Source organism: Lepus europaeus, chromosome 5, assembly GCF_033115175.1.
Source record: "Lepus europaeus isolate LE1 chromosome 5, mLepTim1.pri, whole genome shotgun sequence".
Classification (NCBI taxonomy): Eukaryota; Metazoa; Chordata; class Mammalia; order Lagomorpha; family Leporidae; genus Lepus; species Lepus europaeus.
Window position 1 is genome coordinate 63,991,650 of NC_084831.1, and position 27,476 is coordinate 64,019,125.

Sequence of the window (27,476 nt, forward strand, 5' to 3'; positions counted from 1 at the left end):
TCACTGAAGTTTTTGACCCTCCTCCAAATAGAAAGGATATAGCTCATGTAAATGATTCAGTTGCATTACTGGCTTTCAAATGACAATTAAATTGGGTGTAGGATAGAGGCAATCTTCCTTAGGACTATTTCCTCTAGTGAGTAATAAAATGCATCAGCTTTTTATCATATAGAGGGGCAATTGACTTAATAACAAATAGACACACTGGAAGGGACCTATTCTGAAGTCAGGTATATAAATCTCATTAATAACAACAAAAGGATGAAGTATTTTCTCTATAGACATTTACTAGAAGGATCAGAATTCAGAGATAGGCTGATCGGTTAATGTTCCTCCATTAAATCCATCTTAATATATAGCATAGAATCAATATTAAACATATAACAATAAATGTAGAAATTACTTAGTGCAGATAGGGAACTAGTGAAAATTTCTTACAGAATCTTCATATGATAGTAGAAACAATTTATCAGAAGATGTGGGAAAGGATGATTTTTCATTTTTAAAATACACTTTTGGACCGCAGCTTCCTCTCTGTATTTTTATTTATATTTGATTAGAGAAATCTGTTTTTACAAAGTTTTAGAGGAATAGAGAGCTAGAAAAATTCAGACTACTTCCTCTCATTAGGCCTCTTTAAATCTAATTTCGTATGCACAATAAGTCTGCTGATATCCTTATTTAAATAAAATAGATTTATTTATTTGGAAAGCAGAGTTACAGAGAGAGGAGGAGAGATAGAAAGAGATCTTTCATCTGAGGATTCACTCCCCAGGTGGCTACCACCACCCAGGCAGGATCAAGTGGAAGCCAGGAACTTATCCAGGTCACCCATGTGACCCAAGTATTTCCGTGATCTTCAGCTGCTCTCTCAGGTGCGTTAGCAGGGAACTAGATTGGAAGTGGAACAGCCAGGACATAAACCAATGTCTGTATGAGATGTTGTTATCACAGACCATGGTTCAACCCACTGAGCCACAAGGTCAGTCCCATCAATATCATTCTTTAGGTTAAGACTGCTGATTTTGTAAATGAATTCATGTTGATTGCTTCATTTTGTCATCAAAACAATCCTATTAGGCAAGCATAAGCTTCTCCATTCAAATATAAAAAAGATTAAATCCCAAAGACACTAAATACCTTGCTTAATGCCACAAAGCACAGAAGGCTTCAAGAGAAAATAATTCTTTTGACCCCAATACCAGTTCTCTTTCCATTCCCTCTATGTTACCTTAGATAATGCTTGGAGGTTTATAATTAGCCTGCTAAGTAGAGTCCCTCTTTCCAACATCAGTGTTAAAAAGATTATGATGATTTGCAATGTAGTTCTCTATAGGTAATTCTGAGGTACATTTCTTAGAAAGATACAGTAGGCTTGCGCTATTTCACTGAGGAAATACATCTACCTTCACTCTTGTTCTTTTAATTAAAAGGTAGACTATTATCTTTTGAGATATTTTAAAGACATGTCAGTCTCCAGATAAAGGGAGAAATGTGATGATACATTGAGAGCTTGTCAATGACTTAAGTTATCTGTATCTTGGAACAAACCATCCAGAGGCTATGTCCTTTGGTCGTTTATGTTTACTTATTTCAAAGGGTTTATTAGGTTTTCACTGGATAAGACCAATAAATGCATTTTCTGCCTTTTAAAATTTTATTACCATTTCCAGAAAAAAAATCTAGGGACTGCTTGCTGCTCACATGATGGCATAATTTAAAACAAATGAAATCAAATATAATTTCACTTTGGCATGAAAAATGGATAGTGTCTCTGAAGCTCTAATACACAAAAGGACTAAGTTCCATAAATGACTATATTATGCATCCTATGATTCACAAAGCAGAAACAAAAAAAAATTAGAGGCTGATCAAAGAGTTATCTGAAGAAAATAGGATCCACATGTTACACAAGAAGACTGGAGACAAGTTAGGAAAAGGACTTTTAATAAACATAAAATCATAGTATTCATGTTTTTCCAAAAACCAATGAGCGTTGGTTAATTGAAAATAAGATATGCCCTATCCAAACACATTTAAATGAAAAATAAAATGTGACTAATGAAGAAATCATGTCTATAATTACAAAATCTGGAATAGAATTATCTGATGGAACATGCAGGAAGATATCTAATAAAGGAACACTTGTCCCTATTATCACTGTTATTGAGATAACACAAGTGTTCACTGAATAATCATTTAGTATACTTAATCTTGACTACACTACTAAATGGCCAATTATCTCAATGAAAAAGTACTCCTAAATTTGTACAAGTAAACTCAACAGTGATAGTGCCCTGATTTAATATTTTCACTTAAATTATCTAAACTAAGGTAGGTTTGTGACGCAGACGTGGCAAAATAGTGCTCTTCCATGATGCCCACACGTTCAAAAGAGTATTTATTCATAATTCTTTTCTCTAGTGTCCCATCTTTGACTACCACTCAAGGCCCATAATGTGCATTATTTCCATTTCCTGTGCTTAACTTCATCTCTGTCTTGTAGCAGGTACCCTTGTCTTGTGTAGGAAATTCAGTTCTTTAGATAGCCGCAACATTACTATTTTAAGTTTTTTCAGATAAGTTCCTATTCCTTGCTTAGAAGAAACAGCTAATTATGTTTATTATTTTCCTCTCCATTATTCTGATGCTATATTCTTTAAGTCAGATCACCATGAAGTAACGCATTTTTACTAGATTATTCTAACCTTTTGCAAATAATTGCTTATCTTTAACATTCTTCAATGATTAACACAGAAAGAAGCATTTGAGTTCTGTTGAAATCAAATACAATTTCAATTTAGTGTCCCATATTTATAGACACATGTAAAATGCTTTTAAAAGCTCACACACAAAAATCAATACCTCCCGATGAAGTGGTTTGCTCGCTTGCTTTGGACAACAAGCTATTGTGTTACCCTCTTTGCTACTATGTGCAAGACTTTACTGAGCTGCTACTGATTTTCTAAAATGTGTATTGCTTTTATTCTGTTAAGAAACTTTGATTGTTCCCCAAAGTTTACTTTAAAGTTTTATGTCATGACTTTGTGTGTATATATGTGCACATGTATATAAATTCATGTATGGATATTATAGGACAATGTAATGAGACAGAATGTAGTGTATTCTATTTATGAAATTCAGCTTATAAGTAGATTCACAGCTATGAAATACAAAATACCTTAGAGATTATCTTATACTTTCCTTTTAAGGGGTGAAAATGCAGTAAAATATTAGTATTACTATTCTCTGTTGTTTCTGGTCTTTTATCTTGCATCCTTGAACAAAAGTAAAATCTAATGTGATAGAGAAACACGATGGCTTCAATTTTTATTTCCTCTATAATAAGAGTTGGACTTTCAGAGAGGTCAGTAATGAGCATATCAAGATCTGTCATTTTAATCTTTCATTTCAAATTTATTTACACAATTTACTTCTTTCACATCTAAAGCTTAGATAGTGCTTATTATAGTTTAGATTGCAGTATAATTTGAACACATCAAGAAAAGTATGTTACTCAGAACCGTGGATGATCAACATTGAACACAATGAATCCTCGCTAAGAGTATAACAGGATGTGTTGAGATGTCTCTGAAGATCAATACTATTAAATCACACATTTTCCCATTGTTTGACTTTCCAAATTCCAGACAGAGACCTTATTGATTTTATTGACAACTTTCCCCCTGTTGTTTGTTTCTTATGCTTTCTCTCCCTTATTGGATGTTGATCAAACAGTGACTTTTATCTTGCTATGCAGGAGTTTTTCACCCCTCGCTGCTTCTGTGGCTGTCACTCAATGGAGGCCCCCAGGTCTCCTGGGCAAATGTGCCAGCTCCTGGTTCCTTTTCCAAGAAAAAAAAATCCTTTCTAACTCTTAAGCAGCTACATAAATTGGCTCAGAGCAGCATTTTTCCCTGTAGAGAATTTAGAGATACATTTTCTCTAACAATAGAAAAATATAGTCAAGGATGTTTCCTTTCATAATTCTGTAGTAAAAAAGATTCTTGACATAGATATGGAGGAAATTATGTGAAAGGAGAAGTTATCTTAACATGAGAGCCTGATTTTTTTTTTTTTTTTTTTTGGACAGGCAGAGTGGACAGTAAGAGAGACAGAGAGAAAGGTCTTCCTTTTGCGGTTGGTTCACCTTCCAATGTCCGCCATGGCAGGCGCGCTGCGGCCAGCGCATCGCACTGATCCGAAGCCAGGAGCCAGGTGCTTCTCCTGGTCTCCCTTGCGGGTGCAGGGCCCAAGGCCATAGCAGAGAGCTGGCCTGGAAGAGGGGCAACCGGGACAGAATCCGGCGCCCCAACCGGGACTAGAACCCGGTGTGTCGGCGCCGCAAGGTGGAAGATTAGCCTATTGAGCCGCGGTGCTGGCCGATTTTTTTAAACTCATAGAATTCAGAAGACATTTACTAGTTGGTTTGTTGAATGGTTTACTGAAACATAGAAAATGAAGAAAACCACTGATATATTAAAAATTAATTGAAGAAGAAATTGTTAGAATTAAATAATATATTGGAATTACTAACCATGAAACCAAGTACTGGATTTCTAAGATGAAGCAGGATACCATGTTCTGTGTAATACTGAGAAGAAAGCATCTACTAAAAATAGGAGATGAGATCCTTTCGAATATTAGGGGTCAGTATACATTTTTGTAAAAGGTCAAAAGTAAATATTTTCTTATACGCAGGGCATAGGTTCTCTGTTGCAACTATTTAACTGTTGTCACAGCATGGAAGAAGCCAATGGAAATTCATAAACAAATAGATATGGCTATGTTGCAATAAAACTTTATTTAAAACAATAGACATGGACTTTTATTGTCCCACAGACTTTAGTTTGTTGATCCCTGATTGACAAGACATACACAACTTTGGTTTTACTGACTAGCCATATAGAAAACAGATAAAGATGAATATCTGACAGAAGATTATCAGCTATCCATTTTTAAACAATATCGTGTTTTATCTTAAGCTTAGGCCTTGCTTACTATCTTTGCATTAATATATCTTTTGTTTGTGAAATATAGTGAAGATGACAAAATTCGGTTTAATGTATTTGTTTTCTTGGTAAAATAATACATTCTTCACATGAAATCATTGTCCTAGTTTATGAATCAAACATTATGGAATTGATCATTAGTGTACTGTCTCACATTCATAAGTACTGGAATTCACTTACGCAATCTTCCTGATAGAGGTTATGCATTCTGTATTACTATTTATAATAATTTGGGAGTCCACTGCTTAATAAAGTCTTAGTTCTATTTTGCACTGGTTCTCTTTGTTAAAAACTCTTCTAGAAAATCTTGGCCATTTTTGTGTGAACATCTTCCCATAATGGTAAGTCCACGAGCCATAGATTCTAAATCTACTTAGCAGTATATTGATGTAGCCAGTAATTCAAATTCTATATGGTCCTTGCAGTAATGATTGACTTTGAAATTTTTAGAATTGGATGTGAATTCTGAATCAGATGCATACTAATTGTTGTCCTTGGGAAAATTACTAAATGCTAAGAGCTCCTGATTCTTTAGCTCAAAAATGCAAATAATATCACCTGTAATATGAGTTCTTCTTAAATTTGATTAAGAAAATGAGGAAACAACATTCTAACACAGTGGGTTAAACCTCCACCTGTAATGCCAGCATCATTATGGGTGCTTGTTCGAGTCCTAGCTGCTCTGCTTCCAATCTAGCTCCCTGCTAATACATTTTGGAAAAGCAATGGAAGATGGCCCAAGTACTTGGGCCCTCTCACCGACACGGGAGACCCAGATGGAGTTCTAGGTTTCTGGCTTCAGCCTGACCCACCCTTTGCTGTTGTGAATATTTGGGGAGTGAAGTAGCAGGTGGAAGATCTCCCTCTCTCCCATTTGGCCTCTTCCTTGCTCTCTGTCTTTAACTCTGCCTTCCAAAGAAACAAACCTTGAAAAAATTTTAAAAAGAAAATGAATATAAATTACCTGGCAGACAATAAGTACTCACAAAAGAATAATGTTAACATATTGTTACCTATGGTAATAGAAGGGAAAGAGATTATATCATTACACAAAGTCACCAAGAATTCAATTCAGGTTTAATCATTCATTAAACATATGTGTTGGTCTCATAACATGTCAAGTAAACAAAATGAAAATCAAGATAGAAGTAAGATACACTTACATATCTTATACTCCAGCATAGATCAACATTGTTGTTGCCTATATCCACATGATTCCTCAAAAGTGACAGTAACAGGTAAAGCTTCTGCCTGCAGTCATGGCATCCCATATGGGCATCGGTTTGAGTCCCAGCTGCTCCACTTCCGATCCAGCTCTCTGCTATGGCCTGTGAAAGTGGTACAAGATGGCCCAAGTCCTTGGGCCCCTGCAACCACATGAGAAACCTAGAAGAAGCTCCTGGCTCCTGGTTTCGGATAGGCTCAGCTCTGGCCATTGAGGCCAGCTGGGGAGTGAACCAGCGGATGGAAGACCTCTCTCTCTCTCTGTCTCTGTCTCTCTCTCTCTGTCTCTCAGCATCTGCCTCTCTGTAACTCTGCATTTCAAGTAAGTAAATAAATATTTTTTTTTAAAAAGTGACAATGATCAGTGAGTGATAAATCTGACATCTTTTACCTATGTCTGAATACTTGATCCAGGATAATAATATCCATTTTTTCTTTAGTTATCTCTGTAAATCATAGAGTCAGATCCTGCCCTTTCCCTTGCTCAGTATTCGGCCGTGGTACTAAGACTGTCTTTTGCCTGTGGATTGTTAATAAGATTCTTCCTCTGACTGTCTAGTCATTGTACATCCATCTTTGTTTTCTGAGAATTGACTCCTGTATCTTCCGTAGCTGCATACAAACTTTGAGGGGTATATTTCAATTTGTGATTATTTTAAAACTATGAATGGAAGAATAATTTTAAAATAATGAAATAGAAAAGCAGTGAATAAGAAAACTGATGTTGAAAGACAATCTGAATGGCTTATCTTAATCTAAGCATGTTTTATGTTTAGTCTAGACACCATGATTAAAGATGATTATGTCAGGGCCTTAACAAGCTCAACATGTGTCCTTCAATTTAGTGGGGTTTGGAGAAATCACATTCTATTCAACCTCCTCACATCTGATTACCCCACCATCTGTAAGAAGAAATCCTAGAGAGGATAAATTTGCAAACGGAAGCCAAATAAAGGTTGTGATCCTACTGCATTATCAAAGTATGTAAGTCAGAATTTTAATTCTACCTTAACAGTTTAAGATCACTGCTTTGGCTGTGTATGGTCTTAATGCATAATAGAAGCAACATTAAAGAGACTCAATATACTTGAAGGTATTTTACAAATTAATTAAGTACATTATACAAAGTTTCTTTATTGCATTGTGGTTTTTTGGTTGTATTTCTGCATTTTTCTTATTTAAAATAAACAAGTATAGTCCGACATCAAAGTACCTGAGTCGGATGACTGGCTCTGGCTCCTGACTCCAACGTCCTACCAGTGCAGACCTTGGGAGACAGTAATTATGTGTAAGTAGCTGGCTTACTGCTACCCACGCAGGAGATCTAGGTTGAGTTCCCAGCTGCCAATTTTGGCTCCAACCCAGCCCAGTTGCAGGCATTTGTGGAGCAAACCAGTGCATGGGAGCTCCCTTTTTCTACCTATATCTCTTTGTCTCTTTCTCTGCTTGTCAATTCTTTTTTTTAATAAGCAAGTATATAAGGGCATTGTATAGTCATGGTAAATATGTATTATGAAAGAACTACCCATAGATTTCAATACTTTTTACACCAAAATAAAGTGTTTTTTTTAATTTTCTGTGGATTTTTAGAAATACACTCATACGTGTTATGCTATAAATCAGATTCTACAGGTGTTCAGACAGAGGTCTTTTTTGAACTGTCTGGAAGCTATACCCAACAGCTTTGTTCCTTCTTCCTGATTAACTCTGTGGCTCCAACATATGCTCTGCCACAATTCAGAATGGTGATGGGAGCAGGTGGCCATGTGTGACGGCTGCAGTGCAAGAGAACACCTGGGAAGAGATAGGCTGACTTTTGCAAAGACTGCACCTCCTGCTACAGCCCGCAGGGCAAGGGAAAGAATGGTGATTCCTTTGAGCAATAAACTGCCAAGTGACAGTCCCAGCCAGCTGCAGCAGACGCCTGGGGTGATGAATTGGGCATAAAGCACACAATTTCAGGGCAAAGCAATGGAACAGAACTAAAAGACATAGCATGTTATCAAAAAGAGACTAGAAGCTTTCCTGAAAGAGCAGGGACTGAGGAAGTGCCAGTTCCTCAGAAGTGACAGGAAATGTTCCAGTGACAGCACAGAGGACAGGGAGCTTGCCAGCAGCTCACAATACACGCCTCAGAGCTCCTCATGCATCCTCTACTGTCCAACAGAAACCTTTCCGTCGGGAGATTGGGAACAAAGCATAAAAGAAAAGCAGAGGCCACTTTTACAGCAACTACTTCTGTTTTTTTTTTTTTTTTTTTTTTTTTTTTTGATGTGCTGAACAGTAAATGTTCTATAATTACTATTGTTTATGGGTCTTTCAGCATATTTTTTTTTCTGAAATTAAAACAAGATTTCCCCACCCCCCCTTAAGTTGAAGGAGGAACTTTAGTTGAACAAGAATAACTTTGTATTGATCATTGGATGACAAATACATTAGTAGGTTACACTATTTGTTTCTATACTATTCTACTATTTCTTAAAAAAAAAAAAAAAAAAGCCCCTCTTGGGCCAGTGTTTTTTTTTTTTTTTCCACTTTGCCACAAAACTTCCTGCTTATTCACTGCTCCTCCCGACCTACTTTGCATTCCATATTTAATCCTCTCAGTGTAACTCCAGTTTTCAGTTTCATTGAAACTCCTCGTATCAAGGTCAAAAATGATCTCCAAATTGCCAAATACAGCAGAGTTTTTCATATGCATTTTATTCTGTCTTTTGTTACATTTCAACTCATTAGATGGCTTTCAAATCACTAAAAACCTCTCCTCCTGCAGCCTCACTCTCCCTAGTTTTCTTCTGTCACACTAGCAACTCTTCCCCAGTCTCTTGTTCTTGTGATTTCCAAACCCTCAGAAGCTGATCCTGGCCCCTCTTTTGTCTCCTCAGCCTTCTTTGGACACATTTTCAAACATGATTCAGTCTTTTTTTTGTCCTGTCCTTGAGATCAAGTCTCATATATCCAATTATTCACTGACATTTACACCTGGATGATTAATATGCCTTATGAGATAACATGGTCAAAACAGAAATTTTGATTTTTCTCTTGCATATAATTTCCCTCTGGTTTACCTTGTCTCAGTTAATGACACGTCTGTTCTCCAAATTGATAAAGCCAAGAACTAAGAGGCATTTTCCATCTTCAATCTACCAGGCTCCTTTGGTTTTACCCGTCATAATATAGTTCACAGTCAATCCTCCTTATCTCCACCATGACCAGCTTTGTTAAAGTCAGTATCTCCACTGCTATAGTACTTACCGCGACTCTTCAGTCTCCCTCTGCAACTCATTCCCTACACAGCCCCCACAAACATCTACTAAAAATTATATTCAAATCATGTCACCTATGTGCTCAAAAACTTTTCCTAGCTTCTGGTTTCAACTGAGGGGAAAAAAATCTATACTCACCATGACCTACATTCCTATTTGATCAGCCCATTCACAGGTAGGTTCCAATCTTGCCTTAAGCCACACTTTCTCCCTATTCTCAGTTCCAGGCACACTAACTTCAGCCTGGGTGTACAGCAACTCTTTTCCTGCCTTCAAGCATTTACAAATGCTGTTCCCACACAATTACAATGCATAGCACTACTTCCCTCAGCAAATTCCCATTCTCAAATTTCAAGGCTCATTTTAAAAGACAACTCCTCAAAGATACTGTATTGTTGAATGCACCATTTCTGGTCAATATGCAATTGTTTCCCTCTTCCCATTTCTCTTACAAGGTTGTAAATTCTTTGGTGATGATAGCTGTATTTTTTCCTTTCACTGCTATATACTGAATGTCCCACATTGTCAGATAAAAATGTACTCAGTACTTGCCTTTTGAAGAAAGATGTAAGACAAATATTTATGCTACAGCCACTAATAATGAATTAGGGAGTTTTCACTTAAGTGATTCATTTTTGAAAATCTTGTGAACTAGATGGTAAGTTTTCAGCTCCTAATATATTTTACTATGATGAAATGAAATATCTCTCTGCTGTTTAAGACCTGAGTGATATCCAAGAAAAATACACATTTGTAATAATACTTATTGATCATTTTAGACAGCCTAATCTAGTGGAAATGGTCAGGATATGACTAAAAAGAATTGGTTCTCTCATTTGTTGCCTGTTGATTACATTTCAGTCAGCCTTTTTCCTTCTTTACTTACATTTGAATCTGTAAAAAAATGTCATCTAAGAGTTTCTTTAAGAATTTAATATTTCTTTAAGCGTGTCACATTTCAATAAACTAATCTGTAGGATGTCTCTATACTGTGGGTTTACATATTAAATAAATAGGATTTATTATGCAATTTTCAATTAAATGTCTCAAAAATATCTGGTCTTTACTGAGTTAAATGGTGAGAGTTGTGATGCCACTTTATCTTTACAGATGTGTGTTTAAAATCCATAATTATTCCTTGCCCTGTCACAAAAGGAAAAATGGAAACTACTTCCATGAAATACCCAGTTGTAATCAACTCCCCAGAGAATCTTGCTCTCAGAGTTCTTTCCTTCTCTTCAGAGGGTTCCTTTGTCCTGTAATTGAATTGAATTTGCTCCTCGTCCCATTCCTCCCAGACAGCTTCTCATTTGAGAGCTCTGAAGATGTATTACACTAATATATCGTCAGTATGGCAATGCTATGATGATGCATGGGGGGAATATATCTTCAGAGCTTCAGTACTGTCCAGAAACAATACAGCTGGTATTGGATTGCATTCAAGCCTAATGCAAAAAGAAACATTCAAAAAAAATTGGCTTACAAGGAAAGTAGGAAAAAAAAAAAAAAAAAACCCTGAAGAAAGAAAGAGTCACTTTAATGAATTCCATGGTCCTATGTGCTTTGAAGATCTGTTTTCAAGACTTTACTATGGGTTGTTTTAATTTATAAAATTATGCAATAATATTCCATAAATTTCTGAACTTTCCAATGAAATATAGCTTTAGTTAGACAAAAAGTGTTCAATAATCTACTTTTTAAAGAAACCATCTCACTTTACATTAAAAGTTCACATGTAAGAAATGTTGAATATGGGGGCCAGTGCCTTGGCTCACTAGGTTAATCCTCTGCCTGCGGCGCCGGCATCCCATATGGGTTCCGGGTTCTGGTCCTGGTTGCTCCTCTTCTAGTCCAGCTCTTTGTTGTGGCCCAGGAAGGCAGTAGGGGATGGCCCAAGTGCTTGGGTGCCTGCACCCACATGGGAGACCAGGAAGGGGCACCTGGCTCCTGGCTTCGGATCAGCGTAGTTCTGGCCATAGTGTCCATTTGGGGGGTGAACCAATGGAAAAGGAAGACCTTTCTCTATGTCTTTCTCTCTCTCACTGCCTAACTCTATCTGTCAAGTAAAAAAAATAATAATAAAATAAAATAAAGAAATGTTAAATACTAAAAATCACATTTTTTAAAGAGTATGCTAATGATTTTTTAAAGATTTATTTATTTATTTGAAAGAGTTACACAGATAGAGAAGGACAGGTAGAGAGAGGGGCAGCAGGGGAAGGTCTTCCTTCCACTGGTTCACTCCCCAATTGGCCGCAACAGCTGGAGCTGCGCGGATCCAAAGCCAGGAGCCAAGAGCTTCTTCTGGGACTCCCACGTGGCTACAGGTGCCCAAGGACTTGGATCACCTTCTGTTTTCCCAGGCCACAGCAGAGAGCTGGATTGGAAGTGGAGCAGCTGGGACGTGAACCGGTGCCCATAAGGGATGCCGGCACTGCAGGCAGTGGCTTTACCCACTACACCACAGCGCCGGCCCCTAAAAATCACATTTTCTAAAATTTTGACTTCTTTCTTATTTATTTGAGAGAGGTAAGGAGAGGGAGAGCTCTCTTATTTGCTGGTTCACTCCCCAAATGCCTGCAACAGCTAAGGCTGGGCCAGGCTGAAGCTGTGAGGTGAGAACTCAATCTAAGTCTCCTATGTGAATGGCAGGGACTCAGGTAGTTGAGCCATCACCTACTGCCTCCCAAGTGTGGCCAAGATTCAAACTCAGGCATTTTAGTAAAGGATCTGGGTACCTCAAGTAGTGTCTTAACAGGTATATGAAATACATTCCCCTAAATACTGCTTTTCAACTCTTTTGGCAATCTGACAAAATTTGTCTATTACTATTTCATGTACATTTTCATTATGCTGGAAACTATTTGTTCACTCTTTACCCATCAGAAAAAAAACACCCTTGTAGCAATTTTGTAGAAGGTGAAAGCACTGTCCTCAGATAGAAAATATTCTCCATAATTTTTTGGGAGCTAACAGACTGGAATTAAGTCTCACAATAAAGTAAGATTAGAAAATTTATAATCATCATACAGAAGAACATGTCAGCATTATATTCACAGCCTTCTGGTCACTGTACTCTTTATATCCTCTTATCTGGGCTTTATTTAGGTTAGTGATTATAAGGATGTCTCTAAGAGACTTGATGTCTTTATTCTTATGGTGACCCTTGGGAATCTATAGCTGCGTGAAACACTCTTCTCTGATTCATTTGTACAGACATTTTTTCTACAGCACAAATGCAACTAGGGAAATATGCTCTTTAAGATAATGTACCCCTCCCCAACACACTGTGTTTCTTCTCCTTGCCTCTCTCTCTCTTCATCCAGGGCTTATTATAATCAGAATAAATAATTCAAACCTTTGTATCTAGTAGTCATTCAGAGAGTTATTTGGTCAACATTGCCTCCTCTATTTTCTATGTAGAAGAAACAAAATACAAAATAATGTCTCACTGCATCACATTTACTTGATTTCATTACCTAAGAACACAGTATTTGTCATTATCTTATGGCTTCAAGAAACTTTTATGTAAAAGTGAAATGCCAGAAAAACTTTAATAACAACCATGATTCTGAAGCTTTGGAGATGGGTAGTGCTTTAAACTGTACCTGTAGCATTTCTTGTATAATAGCTCTGTGATATTATTCTTGTTATCATCTCTGTTTTGCAGATAAATAAATTCGCAGATGAGGCAAAAAGTTCTTAAGAAATTTGCCCAGGTTAATACATGAATAAGCAACAGAAAGGTATCTGAAACCAGGAACTTGAAATACTAATAATATCCTTTTAAGCGCTAAGTATATTGCCTGTATACATGGTCTTCTAATAATTATGAAAATATTATTAGCTTTTTCTAAAACCTTCTTGGGGAATGATTTTGTAATGTTGGTTACACATGTCAATAATTACTAGTCATGTTACTTTTCTTAATACTTTAATGCAAGTATATTAATCATGTAAAGTCTTTACATTATGAATTATTACATGTAAAGACTTTCACACTCTAAAATATCATATATGATTTCACAAATATTTACCATGTGCCTACAATATAGCTCTTATTGCCTGAAAAAAATGTACTTATCTTGCTTGAATCTTAAATAGATATCATACAAAAAGTGAGAATACATAGTGTTTATTTATTTATTTATTTTGATTTTTTGCCAGGCAGAGTTAGACAGTGAGAGAGAGAGACAGAGAGAGTTATAGACAGTGAGAGAGAGACAGAGAGAAAAGTCTTCCTTCATTGGTTCACTCCCCTAATGGCCGCTATGGCCGAAGCCAGGAGCCAGGTACTTCCTCCTGGTCTCCCTTGTGGGTGCAGGGACCCAAGCACTTGGGCCATCCTCCATTGCCCTCCCGAGCCACAGCAGAGGGCTGGACTGGAAGAGGAGCAACCGGGACTAGTACCCAGTGCCCCAACCGGGACTAGAAACCGGGTGCCGGCGCTGCAGGCGGAGGATTAGCCTAGTGAGCCACGCCGCTGGCCACATAGTGTTTATTATAGTTTTATTTCTCTGCAATCTAAGATCATTATAATCAATATGATTTTCCACTAGCAACGATTATTCCTAATTACATCCTAGTAAATATATTCCTAATATGTTTACTGGAAAAATATAATATTTTTATTATGATATTTTTATTATGATATTTTTTATTTTGATTTGCAAGCTAGAGTGCAAATCAAATCTAATGGCAGTGCATTCCTTTTGAGTGAAGAAAAAGGGACATGTGCTCTCTCACAACTAGAGGTCAAACTCCTGTAACAATAACTTACTGCAATCCAACCATGCGGTCTTATCTGTAATTGTCAAGGACACTTTAAGTTCTGAATTTTAGAAAATCATTGTTAAGCTGCTTTCTCTTTCTTAGCTCACATTTATTTCAGTAAGAATCCAGGAACAGCACATAAACCTAGTAGCCTTGTTTGTACATAAAATGGCTTTGCTAAGTATCCCTTACCTTTTGGGGGTGCTACAGTTGGAATATTTCCACTAAATTCATGCTGAAAGTTAATCACCACTATGAGGTATTACGAGGTGGGACTAGGCAAGGCCTTTAAGAGGTAATCCTTCACAGATTAATGGATTAATGGGTCAATGGGGTCATTCAGCCCATGGTTCTGTTATGAACGGCACTTGGCTCTGTCATTAGTATCTAACCATCTCACCTTGTGAGATGCCCTGTACCACCTGAGGACTTTGTAGAGACCACAACAGAAAGAAGGCCATCCCTAGATGCCTGCCCCTTGATCTTGGACCCTCCAGCCTTCAAGAATCCAGATGTAAATAAACCTTTATTCTTTGCCAACTACCCAGTCTGTGTTATCCAGTTACAGTAACAGAAAATGGACGAAGCCAAGGGGAGAAAAATCAGGTTGTATTTTTTTTTTTTTTATTTTAGCCAGGCAGAGTGGACAATGAGAGAGAGACAGAGAGAAAGGTCTTCCTTTGCCATTGGTTCACCCTCCAATGGCCTCTGCGGCCGGCGCATTGTGCTGATCCGAAGGCAGGAGCCAGGTGCTTCTCCTGGTCTCCCATGGGGTACAGGGCCCAAGGACTTGGGCCATCCTCCACACACTCCCGGGCCACAGCAGAGAGCTGGCCTGGAAGAGGGGCAACCGGGACAGAATCCGGCGCCCCGACTGGGACTAGAACCTGGTGTGCCGGCGCCGCTAGGCGGAGGATTAGCCTGTTGAGCCAGGGCGCCGGCCAGGTTGTATCTTCATTGACTGTAAGGCACACCTGGATTCAGATTAGTATGTATGACTTTTGTGGTCCTTCATCATAAATGTGGTACATAAAGCTTACATTTCACATGAAAATAAGTTAACATATTAACAGATGTTAGAGAAGTGCTTAATTAATAGTATTTAATGTAAATATCAAAGGTACTCTTTTTATATGTTTACTATGCCTATGGTGTTCTTTCTGGATTCTTATAGTCCAATATTTTGAACTTACTTTTAATCCATTGAATCCCATCTTAGTATGAATTAGCATGAAATTTATAATTAATGTAACAATTGCATTTTCTAAAATAAAAATCTTTGAATAAATCCCTAACCCATTTAAAAAATGATGATTATGCAATACCCTGCACTATTACATTTAACATGACATTGAATTCACTGAGGGAAACTCAATAACAAATCTGTTTTCCAAACTTTAAAAGCATAATGTTAAACATTATCTTCTTACCCAATTTAATCCACTATGGAGAGATATAAACTGCAGTATCATTATTTTTCTAATGCCCACCTCACTTATAAAAGTAAATTCTAAAAAAAAAAAAGATATTTTATGAAATGCTGGGTGCATTTTGGTTTTTGTTTAGTTTGGGTAACCACTTTCCTCTGAGAATAGAGAACTATCATTTATATTGATCCATCACACTATAAGCCTCATTGTTTAGCCTTATATTTGTCTTAAAATCCTGAAAATGTCTTGCTTTCTATACTTAAGTAGCAGGCATTAACGGTTTTGAATGCAAACAATTTAACATAACCCACCACTCACTCCATAGACATGGAAGGACTTTGGAAACAGAAAAATAAAAATTAAAATTATAAACTCTCAGAACAAAAAGTCAATTTTAACTGCCTATATAAATTATTGTGCATTCTTAAGGTAAAAGATTAACTTGCCATCATTAAGTAGATTCATTCATTATATAATTATCCATTATGTAAAACCATTATGGAAATTCACAAAAACTCCAAATAGAGTACAACTCTACAATGGAACTGGAACCACAGCTTGCGATCTGAAGATCTGGTATTGTTAAAATGTCATCAGCATAAATTGCTGGTTTTACTGAATTTCTTTCTTCCTAACACCAAAAAGCAAAGTGTAGTGTCAGGATTGCAGACCTAAGCAAGATTCTGAAGGAATTACAGGGTTTGGGTGACAGGCTTCCAGCATGGAAAGAGCACACACCCAGCCTCTTCATCAGATCACCCTCAGTGTTGGGCAAGCACTCAAGCACTTCAAACAAGAAAAGGGGAAACACAATGGAACAAAGTACTAAGTTAAGTAATACTTTCTAGTTGTACCTGCGATGACTTGAGCTATATTCAGAATTATTTTAAACAATAGATTCACCAGATTACATGGTTTTTAGCTGATAATTTTCATCTTTTATAATCTCCCACTTTTTCTGATAATTAGTAATTAACCTTTTCTGTCTAAAGATTGTATTAAATAATTATGGAAGTTTTAGCGTGCTAATTTTTTCTATCTTTCATTGAAAAATAAAACATCTAGGGTAGGAGTCAGCAAATAGCTTAGCCTTTGCTGGCCATAGAGTCTCTGTTGCAACTACACAACTCTACTGTTGATGTTCTGAAGCATCCATAGACATTATGTAAAGGAATGAGTAGAGCAATGTTCCAAAAATCTTTATTTACATGAAAAGGCAACAAGTTAGTATGGCCCATAGGCCTTATAATACTGACTTAAGGTCCAAAGAATACCTGGCTTTGTTTACTATGCTTTTCCTAAAACAACTTTCATTGAAAAATCTCAAAATCCTTATAATCTGATTTGGAAAAGCTGTTGGATTCTTGTTAGCTTATGTTATTTAATTCACAGCTGAGGTAAACCCATAGCTTATGGAAAACCCATACTTATGGAAAACACTAAAAGTCCACTTCTTATTTTCATAAGTTCTATATTTTAATCCATATGATTCAAAATAATTGCCTTATGGTCCTTTTTAGAATATCTGGTTGTTAAATAATGACTGAGCTATTTTACTAAACTCTATCCCAAGCAAAAGATATTCTTTTGGAATGAAGGAAAAAATCAAAACATTTTCAAATCAGGAATGCTAAAAGAATTTTTATCTAGTTGACCTAAAAGAAAAGAATGTCTATATAGAACTTTCTAAATAGAACTGCAATTTTCTACATAGAATAGAAACAATACAGAATGGACCTGGGATGGCCCTGTAGTGCAGTGGTTAAAATCCACTTGAGATGTGTGCATCTTATATTGGACTGCCTGAGTTCAATTACTGGCTCTTCTGATTCCAGCTTCCCACTAATGTACAACCTTGGGAGAAAGCAAGAGAAGGCTCAAGTAGCTGAATCCCTCTACAAATGCAGGCAACCATGATTGAGTTTGCAGCTCCTGACTTCAGTTTGGCCCAGCCCTGGCTGCTGAGGGCATTTAGTAAAGGAACCATTGGCTGAGAGATAATTCTGTCTGTCTGTCTGTCTCTCTCTCTCTCTCTCTCCACTCCCAAGTCTCCCCCTCATTCATCCACTCTGCCTATGTCTTTAAAATAAATAAAAATAAATGAGAATTTTTTTTTTAAAAAGTGTGAATCATATCAAGAAGAAGGAAAGAAAAATGATCTAATTTAAAAGAGGTATATACAAAGTACTTTTCTTGAGTTTTCTAAATTTGGTTGGCAGGAAACAAAAACTTATACATTATCACATTACAGCAATATTTTATCACTATATAGAAAAAATAATTAAAATAAATTTATTTTAAATGAGGCAGAGTAAGAGAATACATAAGAGGAGGCACATTTCCTATACATCCCTAGAGCTGGTAATAGTTGAACACTTTTACATTATGATAAGGTACAGTTAGATTGAACATAAATAGAAAAGATAACATGCTACTGAGGATCTAGAGAAAAGAAAATCCTTGCATACTTTTAATGGGATTAATGGGAATGTAAATTAGTATAGCCATTGTGGAAAACTGTTGAGGTTCTTTAGAAAGCTAAAAATAGAAATACGTGATCCAGAAATTCTACTACTAGGTATGTATCTGAGGAAAATGAAATCAATCTGTGGTTCTACTCCTGTGTTTATTGATACTCTCTTCACAATAGCCAAGAAATGAAATAATGTAAGTGTATAGCAACTGAAGGAAGGCTGAAGAAATGCAGTACAATGGAGTATTATTTAGTAATGAAAGGAAATCTTGTCATTTGCACCAACAGTGAAGGAGCTAGAACTCATTATGCTAAGTGAAATAAACCAAGCCCAGAAAGACAATTATCACATGAACTCACATGTGAAATCTCAAAAAGCTGATTTCATAAAAGTTGAAAATACAATGGTGGTTACCAGAGTTGGACAGCATAGGGAGAGGAAGGGATGCAGAAAAGTTGATTAACAGATGTTATACTATAGTTAGATAGAAATAAGAAGCTTTGGTGCACTATTGCAAAATCAGGGTAATTATAGAAAATGATAATGTACTGTATATTTTTTCTTAAAAAATAAAATGAATGAGAAGACAGAATTTTGAATGTTTCATCCTAAAGAAATGATAAATGTCTGAGGAGGTAAATATGTTTACCCTGATTTGGATATACATGGTGTACAGATTTATTAAAATATTGTATTATACTCCATATAAATGTACAATTTTATGTGTCAGTTAAAAATTAGAATAATGGAATACAAGGAAAACTTCTAATGAAATAAACTGCAAAGAGCACATTCAAAAACCCCAGAGAGAGTGTGGAATTTGGAAAATATGCTGAAATAACCCCTAAGAAGGCAAGAAAAAGAAAACAGAGAATCAAAAGTAAGAGAGGACAAGCATAAAATAAGAAAATAACATGTCAGACTTAAGTGCTAACAAATGAATAATTAAATTAAATGTAAATTATCTAAATACGCCAATCAAATAGAGATTGGTAGAGTAGATTAAAAATTACATGCTTTCTCAACATACAAGAGATTCACTTAAAATATGAGTATACAACATATGTGCATTGGAAATTAAAAAGATGGAAAGAACCATTATTGTTCATGGAAGTTTTATTTGTCATTATCAGTAAGCAGTATGGTTACTAAATATGATAAATAATCCAGGATTGGATTCTGTACTAGATTGAAAAATATTCTAGAAAGGTAACTATTGGATTAGTTGACAAAATTGCAATATAGATTATTGATCGAATAAAATCATAATGCTAATGTTAAATTTGCTGAAGTTAGAAATTATTGTTGTTATGTAAAGAGAATGCCTTTAATCTTCAGAAATGCACACTGAAATATTTAGAGATTAAAAAGACCAAGTTGTATGCCTCAAATGATTTATATACATGCACACACACATATATGTTCACACACATGTGTGTGTATATAAATAACTCTAACTTAATAACGATTCAACTGCCAATTTTTTGGCTTTATGATGGTGTGAGACCTGTACACATTTGGTAGGACTCATATTTCACCATCTGAATTTTGATCATTACTGAGCTGGTAATATTTCTCAAAACTAGCTTGACTGCTACGCTAAATGTTCACATCCTGAAACCTTGTATTTGAAATTAACTGTTACATATAGAACAGAAAACTCAGTATAAGTAATGTGAGGACGTTCATATGTCAAGAAACTTCTCAGGAAAGATGTTTTTAGTGAAAGTACCCTGAGTTATTTAAATTAACAAATTATTTGAATTAACACTCCAACTGGCTAGAGTGATGTTTGCAATGTGGTTGAACCCACAGCCTTATTTTACTGCAGACTAGGGAAAAGGTCTACTATGTTTTTTCCTGTGATCACCCTTTGCTACTGATTTTTAAAACAAGGTTCAGTTATGAATAAGCAATAATTACCAAAGAATTGGTAAAACAACTATACAAATCACATGTGTGCAAAATATTGCTGTGTTTGAGCAGGTGTTTGGCCTATCAGTTAAGATACTGGCTGGGGCACCCACATCCCAAATTATAGCACCTGCATCTTATTCCAGGTCCTCATGTGGGAGACCTGAACTGAGTTCAAATCATAACTTCCCACATGGGATAGTAGGATTGTGTTTATAGTTACAGGCTTCAAACTTTGTCCTGGCCTGATTCAGTGAGTCAACCAGAGGATGAGAGAGAAGTCTCTGTCTGCCTGTGTCTCTATCTTCTGTCTCTCTCTCTTGACCTCTCAGATAAAGGAAATAAACACTAGCATTGCTTCTAGTACTGGCACATAGAATATCTATTGTCTTTTCTTTACACCAACACTGTTCATATGTTGACTACTGTCTTGAGGCATATTTTCTCCCATGATACAGAAAAACAAAACAGAAGAACATAAAAAAGTGATGTTTCTTAGGTAAAGTATAAACAGATCAGTGCTGCTCCTTTCAAATATAAATATATAAATTGAATAAAAGCTAACAGAATTATTAGACATACTACTTAAGGTAGAAAGTCCACTATGTTGTACATTTGTATATAGATCATTGACAAATTATAATTTGAAGTTGTTGGGAGTATTTATAAAAATATCCACCCAGTCTACTTATTCACTGAATAGCAGTTAATGTTTATGCTAATTTTACTCATTTGCTCAATATGACAGGATCAGAAAACAAATCTATGCACAGTTTAACTTATAAACCCAATCTGTCTTCTGCCAGCTTCATGATGTTATCCATTATCATTATTCTAATAACTTCACTAACCAACATTCCTGCTATTTAATTAAACTGAAATGTATCCAAGCACTTAAAAATGAATAATATGCATAATAACAAGTGCTACAAAGAATTGAATCCAAAATATTAATCTTAAATTATATAAAAATGGAGATTATGAGTTTCATTCTTACAAAAATTATATTGTCATATCAGATTTAAATCCACAAAAAGATGATTAAGAATCAGCTATACATTTGCATATCACTTTATATTTTTTATGTCTATTCTCTTATTTGAGTCTAACAAAATCCAGGACACACAACTCGTCAAAGATACATAATTACAGTCAGGTAGGAGGAACAAGTTGTAGTGCATAATGAACACAGTTAATGAACATATATTCTATAATTTAAAAAATGTGAAAAGTAGATAGAGAGTTATCTATGTGAGCTAATTTATTTCTTTATTAGCTAGATTTAACTAACTCACCATGTATAAATACTTTGAAACTTCCTGTGATACTTGATAAATACATACATTTTGTTCGTAAATTAAAAGACAGCCATGAATTATCATTTAATTTTTGGAAAGCAGGATGCCAGCTGAGAGAAACTGGCTCTTAGAGTTTTGTACCAGAATTAGCTGAATTTATGAATGATGGAGTCAGTTTAAGAGTACATTTATCTAACTGCTAGTCCCAAGGTTGTTTCACTTACACCCAATGAAGTGTCTTGCCATGAACTCATTGCTCATGTACCAGTTTTTTGATTTTTGTATCTGATTTACAGAGTGAACTGTTAGCAGTTAAGAGCATACTCATACTTCAGTAATAACTATGGGGACATAAGGCCTATTATATAAGTGTATACTTATACTGATTTTCTTTCACATTGATAGTTACACTAAGCGTGCAGTCTGAGTAAGTCTTATTACTGACTGAATAAATGAGTAACTGAAAGACACTTAAGGATGAATAGTATTAAAGAAAAAATTAGCAGATAAAACAGTGCTCCAAGTGTGTTCTTCTTATGCCTATATTAATAATATGTGCTTTTTGATTTCATTAAAAGCAATTTCATCACAACAACCTTGTCATAATTATTTCTACAAAAACCAAAACAAATGAAATCAAATTTTAATTATCAGAAATGATGTGGGCTAGGCTCAATAAAACACCACTCTTACTTCCAGGGAACTCTCAAAGCTATGTAGTTTACACGTCTATATTTTACTAAATTTTATAATTTTTAGAATTGGCCTGTAGAAACAACCCTGTTTTGATAATAATTATTAGCAACTTCCAAAAATTGATATATCTCTGTGAGAAGCTGTGTACTATAACAAAAACACTGGAAATCCCTTAATTTCACCTACCTATGTTATCTAGAACAAGTTACTTAAATTCTTGGGCTTTTAGATCTTGTGCCAGTTAAATTCTAACCCCAAAATCCTTGTTTCTCAACTACAGTTTGAAATTAGACTCAGCAACCTCATCATTTCTATAATTCCATTCTCCTCTAATTACTTTAACAGTTCATGCTGGCGTATTAATACATGAATGCTGACTGAATAAATCCCCTCATATTTAAATGAAGATGTTTTTCTTGTGATGTTTCCATTTGAACCTTTTATCAATTGAATTTTGATTATTTAGTATACTAAAGTGAACCTAACCTTGACTAAGAATCAAGAGACAAAAATTATGTTCTGCGGTGCTTTTAGATCTAAAGGGGAAGTATAAAAATATGTATCCTGTCCACCTCATGAAAAATAAACACACACAAAAAAGTTAACTCTTAAGTTCTGAATAAGTGAGGTTACAGAAGAGTAATGAAGAGCACAAGCAATACCGATATATTCCTACTTTACCTGATGGGGAGATGTGGCGCCAAGAAATGGAAGGCTCTGGTTTCCCAGTGGCCAAACAAGTAAGGGTGACATTGGTTCCTTCATTGATGGTCATATCACTTGAGATGTCATATATCTTCGGAGGAACTGAAATGCCAAAACATGCAGTGGTCAGAAAATAAATATAAATTTTGTTGAACTACAAATGATTAATTTCATGATACAATGCAATAAAGATATGATGATGAAATGTACATATGGCCCATGGACCTCACCTAAAAAGACGAATTCTCCAGAACCTTAAAGACTGTGAAATCTTTGTTAATTGGATTTATTAATTCTATAACTTTTTTTTTTTTTGACAGGCAGAGTTAGACACAGAGAGAGACACAGAGAGAAAGGTCTTCCTTTTCCGTTGGTTCACCCCCGAAATGGCTGCTACGGCCAGCGTACTGTGCGGATCTGAAGCCAGGAGCCAGGTGCTTCGTCCTGGTCTCCCATGCAGGTGCAGGGCCCAAGGACTTGGGCCATCCTCCACTGCACTCCCAGGCCACAGCAGAGAGCTGGACTGGAAGAGGAGCAACTGGGACTAGAACCCAGCGCCCCAACATGGACTAGAACTCGGGGTGCTCGCGCTGCAGGCGGAGGATTAGCCAAGTGAGCCGCAGCGCCAGCCTATTCTATAACTTTTAAAATTTATTTATTTGAAAGGCAGAGTGACAAAGAGACAGAAGTGGGGAGGGAGAGAGATTGAGAATGCTTTCGTTCTCAAGCCAGGGGTCAGGAACTCCACTGAGGTCTCTCTGGGTGGCAGGGACCCAAGTATTTTAGCAATCATTTTCTACCTCCCAGGATGCATTGTCTGGGAGTGGATTGGAGGCAGAGGTGGGAAGGTAAGAAGTGAGGGTCAGAAAGGCATTTTTGGCTTCAATTTTCTATCAGGCACGTGGTTAGGCTAGAGTTTCTCAGCACTGACATTTTCTCAGCGTTGACATCCTAAAAAGGACCAATTTTAAGGATAGTAAAGGAATGGATTCTCGTCAGCAATGACTTGAAACAGCAAGTCCTCTTCCCTTCAGGACTCCTTAGAACCTGTTAGAGCACTGTGAATTTACAAGAGTGAAGGGGGAAATATCACATTGTGTTTTCTCTGATGTATCAGACTAAAGACACTATTATTCCCGAATTTCATCATGGAACACACTTTGTCAAATGTTGCAAAGAAAAATTCTTAAACCATCATCACGTATTAAATTTCCATAGTCTCTGGAAACCAAAGGGTTTCATACAATCCTCAAATGGAATGGATATAAACCCTTGGTTGTCTGCTAGGTAGCTGAATTGTTCAGGGTGAGTCTATTAATCCATCTCAGCTGTAGTATCCTCATCTGAAAGCCAGAGACAACAGTTGGACAAACCCTATATAGCTGCTGTAAATAAGTCAATGTATGATCAGGGACATATAAAAGTGGCGGTATTAGCTATGATGATGAGATGCTGCAAAACACATACTTGGTATTTGACTTTAATTTCAGTACTACCCTTTTCTCAAGCCTTAAAATTGTTTGCAAACTTCACCACTGTGGTAGTGGGCATTACTGACTGGCGCCATGAAAAAGCTTTGGTATTCTTTATAAAAAGTACACAACGCCACTCTTCCAGTTCCAGTTCATATCTAAATAGCTGGTGATTGAACATCTTTTCAATTACCAGAAAACAAGATTTTGTTTTACTAGAACCCTTTTAATTGTTCTATTCTTTGGGTTTATTATGCAAGAGATATTTTTGCAGTTGTTTTAAAAAGCAGTTACTAAAATCTATTGTGATTGTGAATTAAATTCCCCATACTTTGAATATCATCTTTGATTTTGTTATGAAACCAAAACTCTGCTACAATTAAATCAAGGATGATATGATTACAAATATGAAGTATTTGATTATACATAAGAGTTTATGTGACTGAGGAGAAGGCTTGTTCCAAAGTGATATACTAGTGTAACTGTTCCTAAATGACGTGATTTAATTGGCATGTAAAACATCTCATCATCAAACTCCTCAGTGAGCTATTCTCGGGAAAATAATAAAAAATAAAAATCATCCCAAACAGATGACTCTTTTCAGCTCAACTGAAACAGTACTGAAATAAAAGCATTAAAATAAGGTAAGAAGAAAGTAGAGAGAAATTTTTGTAACTCACTGGTGAATAAAGGCGTGAATAAAAATAAACTCATAAAAACCACAAAATTGTCATTTGAATATTTCCAAGTAGGTATAAGTTTGATAAAGTAATTATTAAAATGCACATGGATATATATATATAATATGCATATACATATACACATACACACATACCAATGTTCACTATTAAAAAACAAAAAACTTGTATAGTGGCTTCCTTTTTTTTAATTGATTTGAAAGACAGAGTTACAGAGAGAGGAAGAGACAGAGAGAGAGGTCTTCCATCCCCTGGTTCACTCCCCAGAAGACGGCAAAGGCTGGAGCTGCATCGATTGGAAGCCAGGAGCCAGGAGCTTCTTCCGGGTCTCCCACATGGGTGCAGGGGCCCAAAGACTTGGGCCATCTTCTTCTTCTTCTTCTTTTTTTTTTTTTTTTAAGATTTTATTTCTGGGGCTGGCGCCATGGCTCACTTGGTTAATCCTCCACCTGAAGCGCTGGCATCCCATATGGGCACCGGGTACTAGTCCCAGTTGCTTCTCTTCCAGTTCAGCTCTCTGCTGTGGCCAGGGAGGGCAATGGAGGATGGCCCAAGTGCTTGGGCCCTGCACCAGTGTGGGAGACCAGGAGGAAGCACCTGGCCCGTGGTTTTGGATAGGGACAATGCGCTGGCTGTAGCGGCCATTTTGGGGGGTGCACCAGCAGAAGGAAGACCTTTCTCTCTGTCTCTCTCTCTCACTGTCTAACCTTACTTGTCAAATAAAAAAAAAATTATTTAATTGCGAGATAGAGTTACAGACAGTGAGAGGAAGAGGCAGTGAGGTCTTCCTTCCGTTGGTTCACTCCCCAGATGGTCACAACGGCCAGCACTGCACCTATCCGGAGCCAGGAGCCAGGAGATTCTTCCCAGTCTCCCACGTGGGTGCAGGGGCCCAAGGACTTGGGCCATCTTCTACTGCTTTCTCAGGCTGCTTTCCCAAGAGCTGGATTGGAAGAGAAGCAGCCGGGACTAGAACCAGCGCCCATATGGGATGCCAGTGCTTCAGGCCAGGGTGTTAACCTGCCCCTTCTTCTTTTTAAAAGCTAGAACACAGAGCTCACAGTCTAATCTGGCTACTTATTGATATATTTAAAACATATAACTGAGTCATGGCAGAAAGTATACATATTAAAGAGAAATGATGGTGTACCTTGACAGTTTATTTATGCCAACTGATCATAAAGTAGGTTAGATATTTCTTTAAATATCTATTTTTGAAGCTAATATTGAGCACTGATATCTGACTGCATGGAAAAACAACCAAGTCCCTTAGCAATAAACTTAGCTTTGACATTTAACTTCAGGAAATTGTTTTGTGGGGGAAAGAGTAGTGAATTCCAGGTGTGACCTGTCATCTCAGCGATTACAATCATCTCCCAGAACCTCATAATTCAGGATGTGCCATAGGGAAAAAACATCTGGAAAGAGGATGTTAGTAAGGTAAATCCCCCCTGGCAAGGCTCCTCTCAGAGCACATTGCCTGTTGGCAGCAGATGCTGTGGAAAGAAGGCCAGTGAAAGCCTTCCTGTGCACTACGGTTTGTGTAGGCAACTGCAGGTGCTGCTTTGCTGAATATTCAAAGCCATCCTATACTCAGTGCAAGACTCATCTTTTACTGAGTTTTAAGAGGGAACAATTCTACATCCATAGAAAGTTTTTAAACATTTTAAGCTATGCTCTTTGCCATCAGGAATTAAAAGAGGAAAATAGATAGGAAAATATTAAAGAGAAGACAGATATTTTCACATTCTTCTTTCCAATTCTATATAACACATGTCCAACAAATATGCTTACTGGATTTGAATCAGTAGTGATAAATTTTGTGTTGATTTCTTTTTAAGTAAATCGTGAAGGATAGTTTGGACACAAAATTATTCAGTGCACTGCTACTTAAAATACGGCTCAATAGGCTAATCCTCCGCCTGCAGCCCCAGGTTCTAGTCCCAGTCAGGGCGCCAGATTCTGTCCTGGTTACTCCTCTTCCAGTCCAGCTCTCTGCTATGGCCCAGGAAGGCAGTGGAGGATGGCCCAAGTCCTTGGGCCCTGCACCCACATGGGAGACCAGGAGAAGCACCTGGCTCCTGGCTTTGGATCAGCGTGGTGCGCCGGCCGCAGCATGCTGGCCGCAGCGGCCACTGGGGGGTGAACCAACGGCAAAGGAAGACCTTTCTCTCTGTCTCTCTCTCTCACTGTCCACTCTGCCTGTCAAAACAAACAAACAAACAAACAAACAAACAAAAACAACTAGGAAAAATCTACCAGCCTCAATATAGCATAACAAAATTGGAGATATGGAGAATTGGTCAAATGCTTGATGGAAAGAAATGCCAATTCTGCCACCAGAACTGGTATAATGGCAAGGTGCTAAGCACTGGGCCCCAGGAAGCACAGGTTAAGAAGTGGAAGCGAGAAGGAATGCTTCTACTCTGGATGCAGGAGCAGGGAAGAATGGTAAGGTCTCAGGCTTCTGAAAGTCATCACTCCTGGTAGCTATTCCTGGGTTACAGTTAGCTC

The 27,476-nt window shown here is 36.9% G+C and overlaps 1 protein-coding gene across 1 annotated transcript in view; it reads right to left on the reverse strand.

The window, feature by feature from the left end:
- Window positions 1-27,476, reverse strand: part of NEGR1 (neuronal growth regulator 1) — a 952,382-nt gene that overhangs the window by 374,605 nt on the left and 550,301 nt on the right. Inside the window, exon 3 of the mRNA XM_062191543.1 lies at window positions 22,769-22,894. Within this exon, the coding sequence (XP_062047527.1) occupies window positions 22,769-22,894 (126 nt within the window). The remainder of the gene's footprint in view (window positions 1-22,768; window positions 22,895-27,476) is intronic.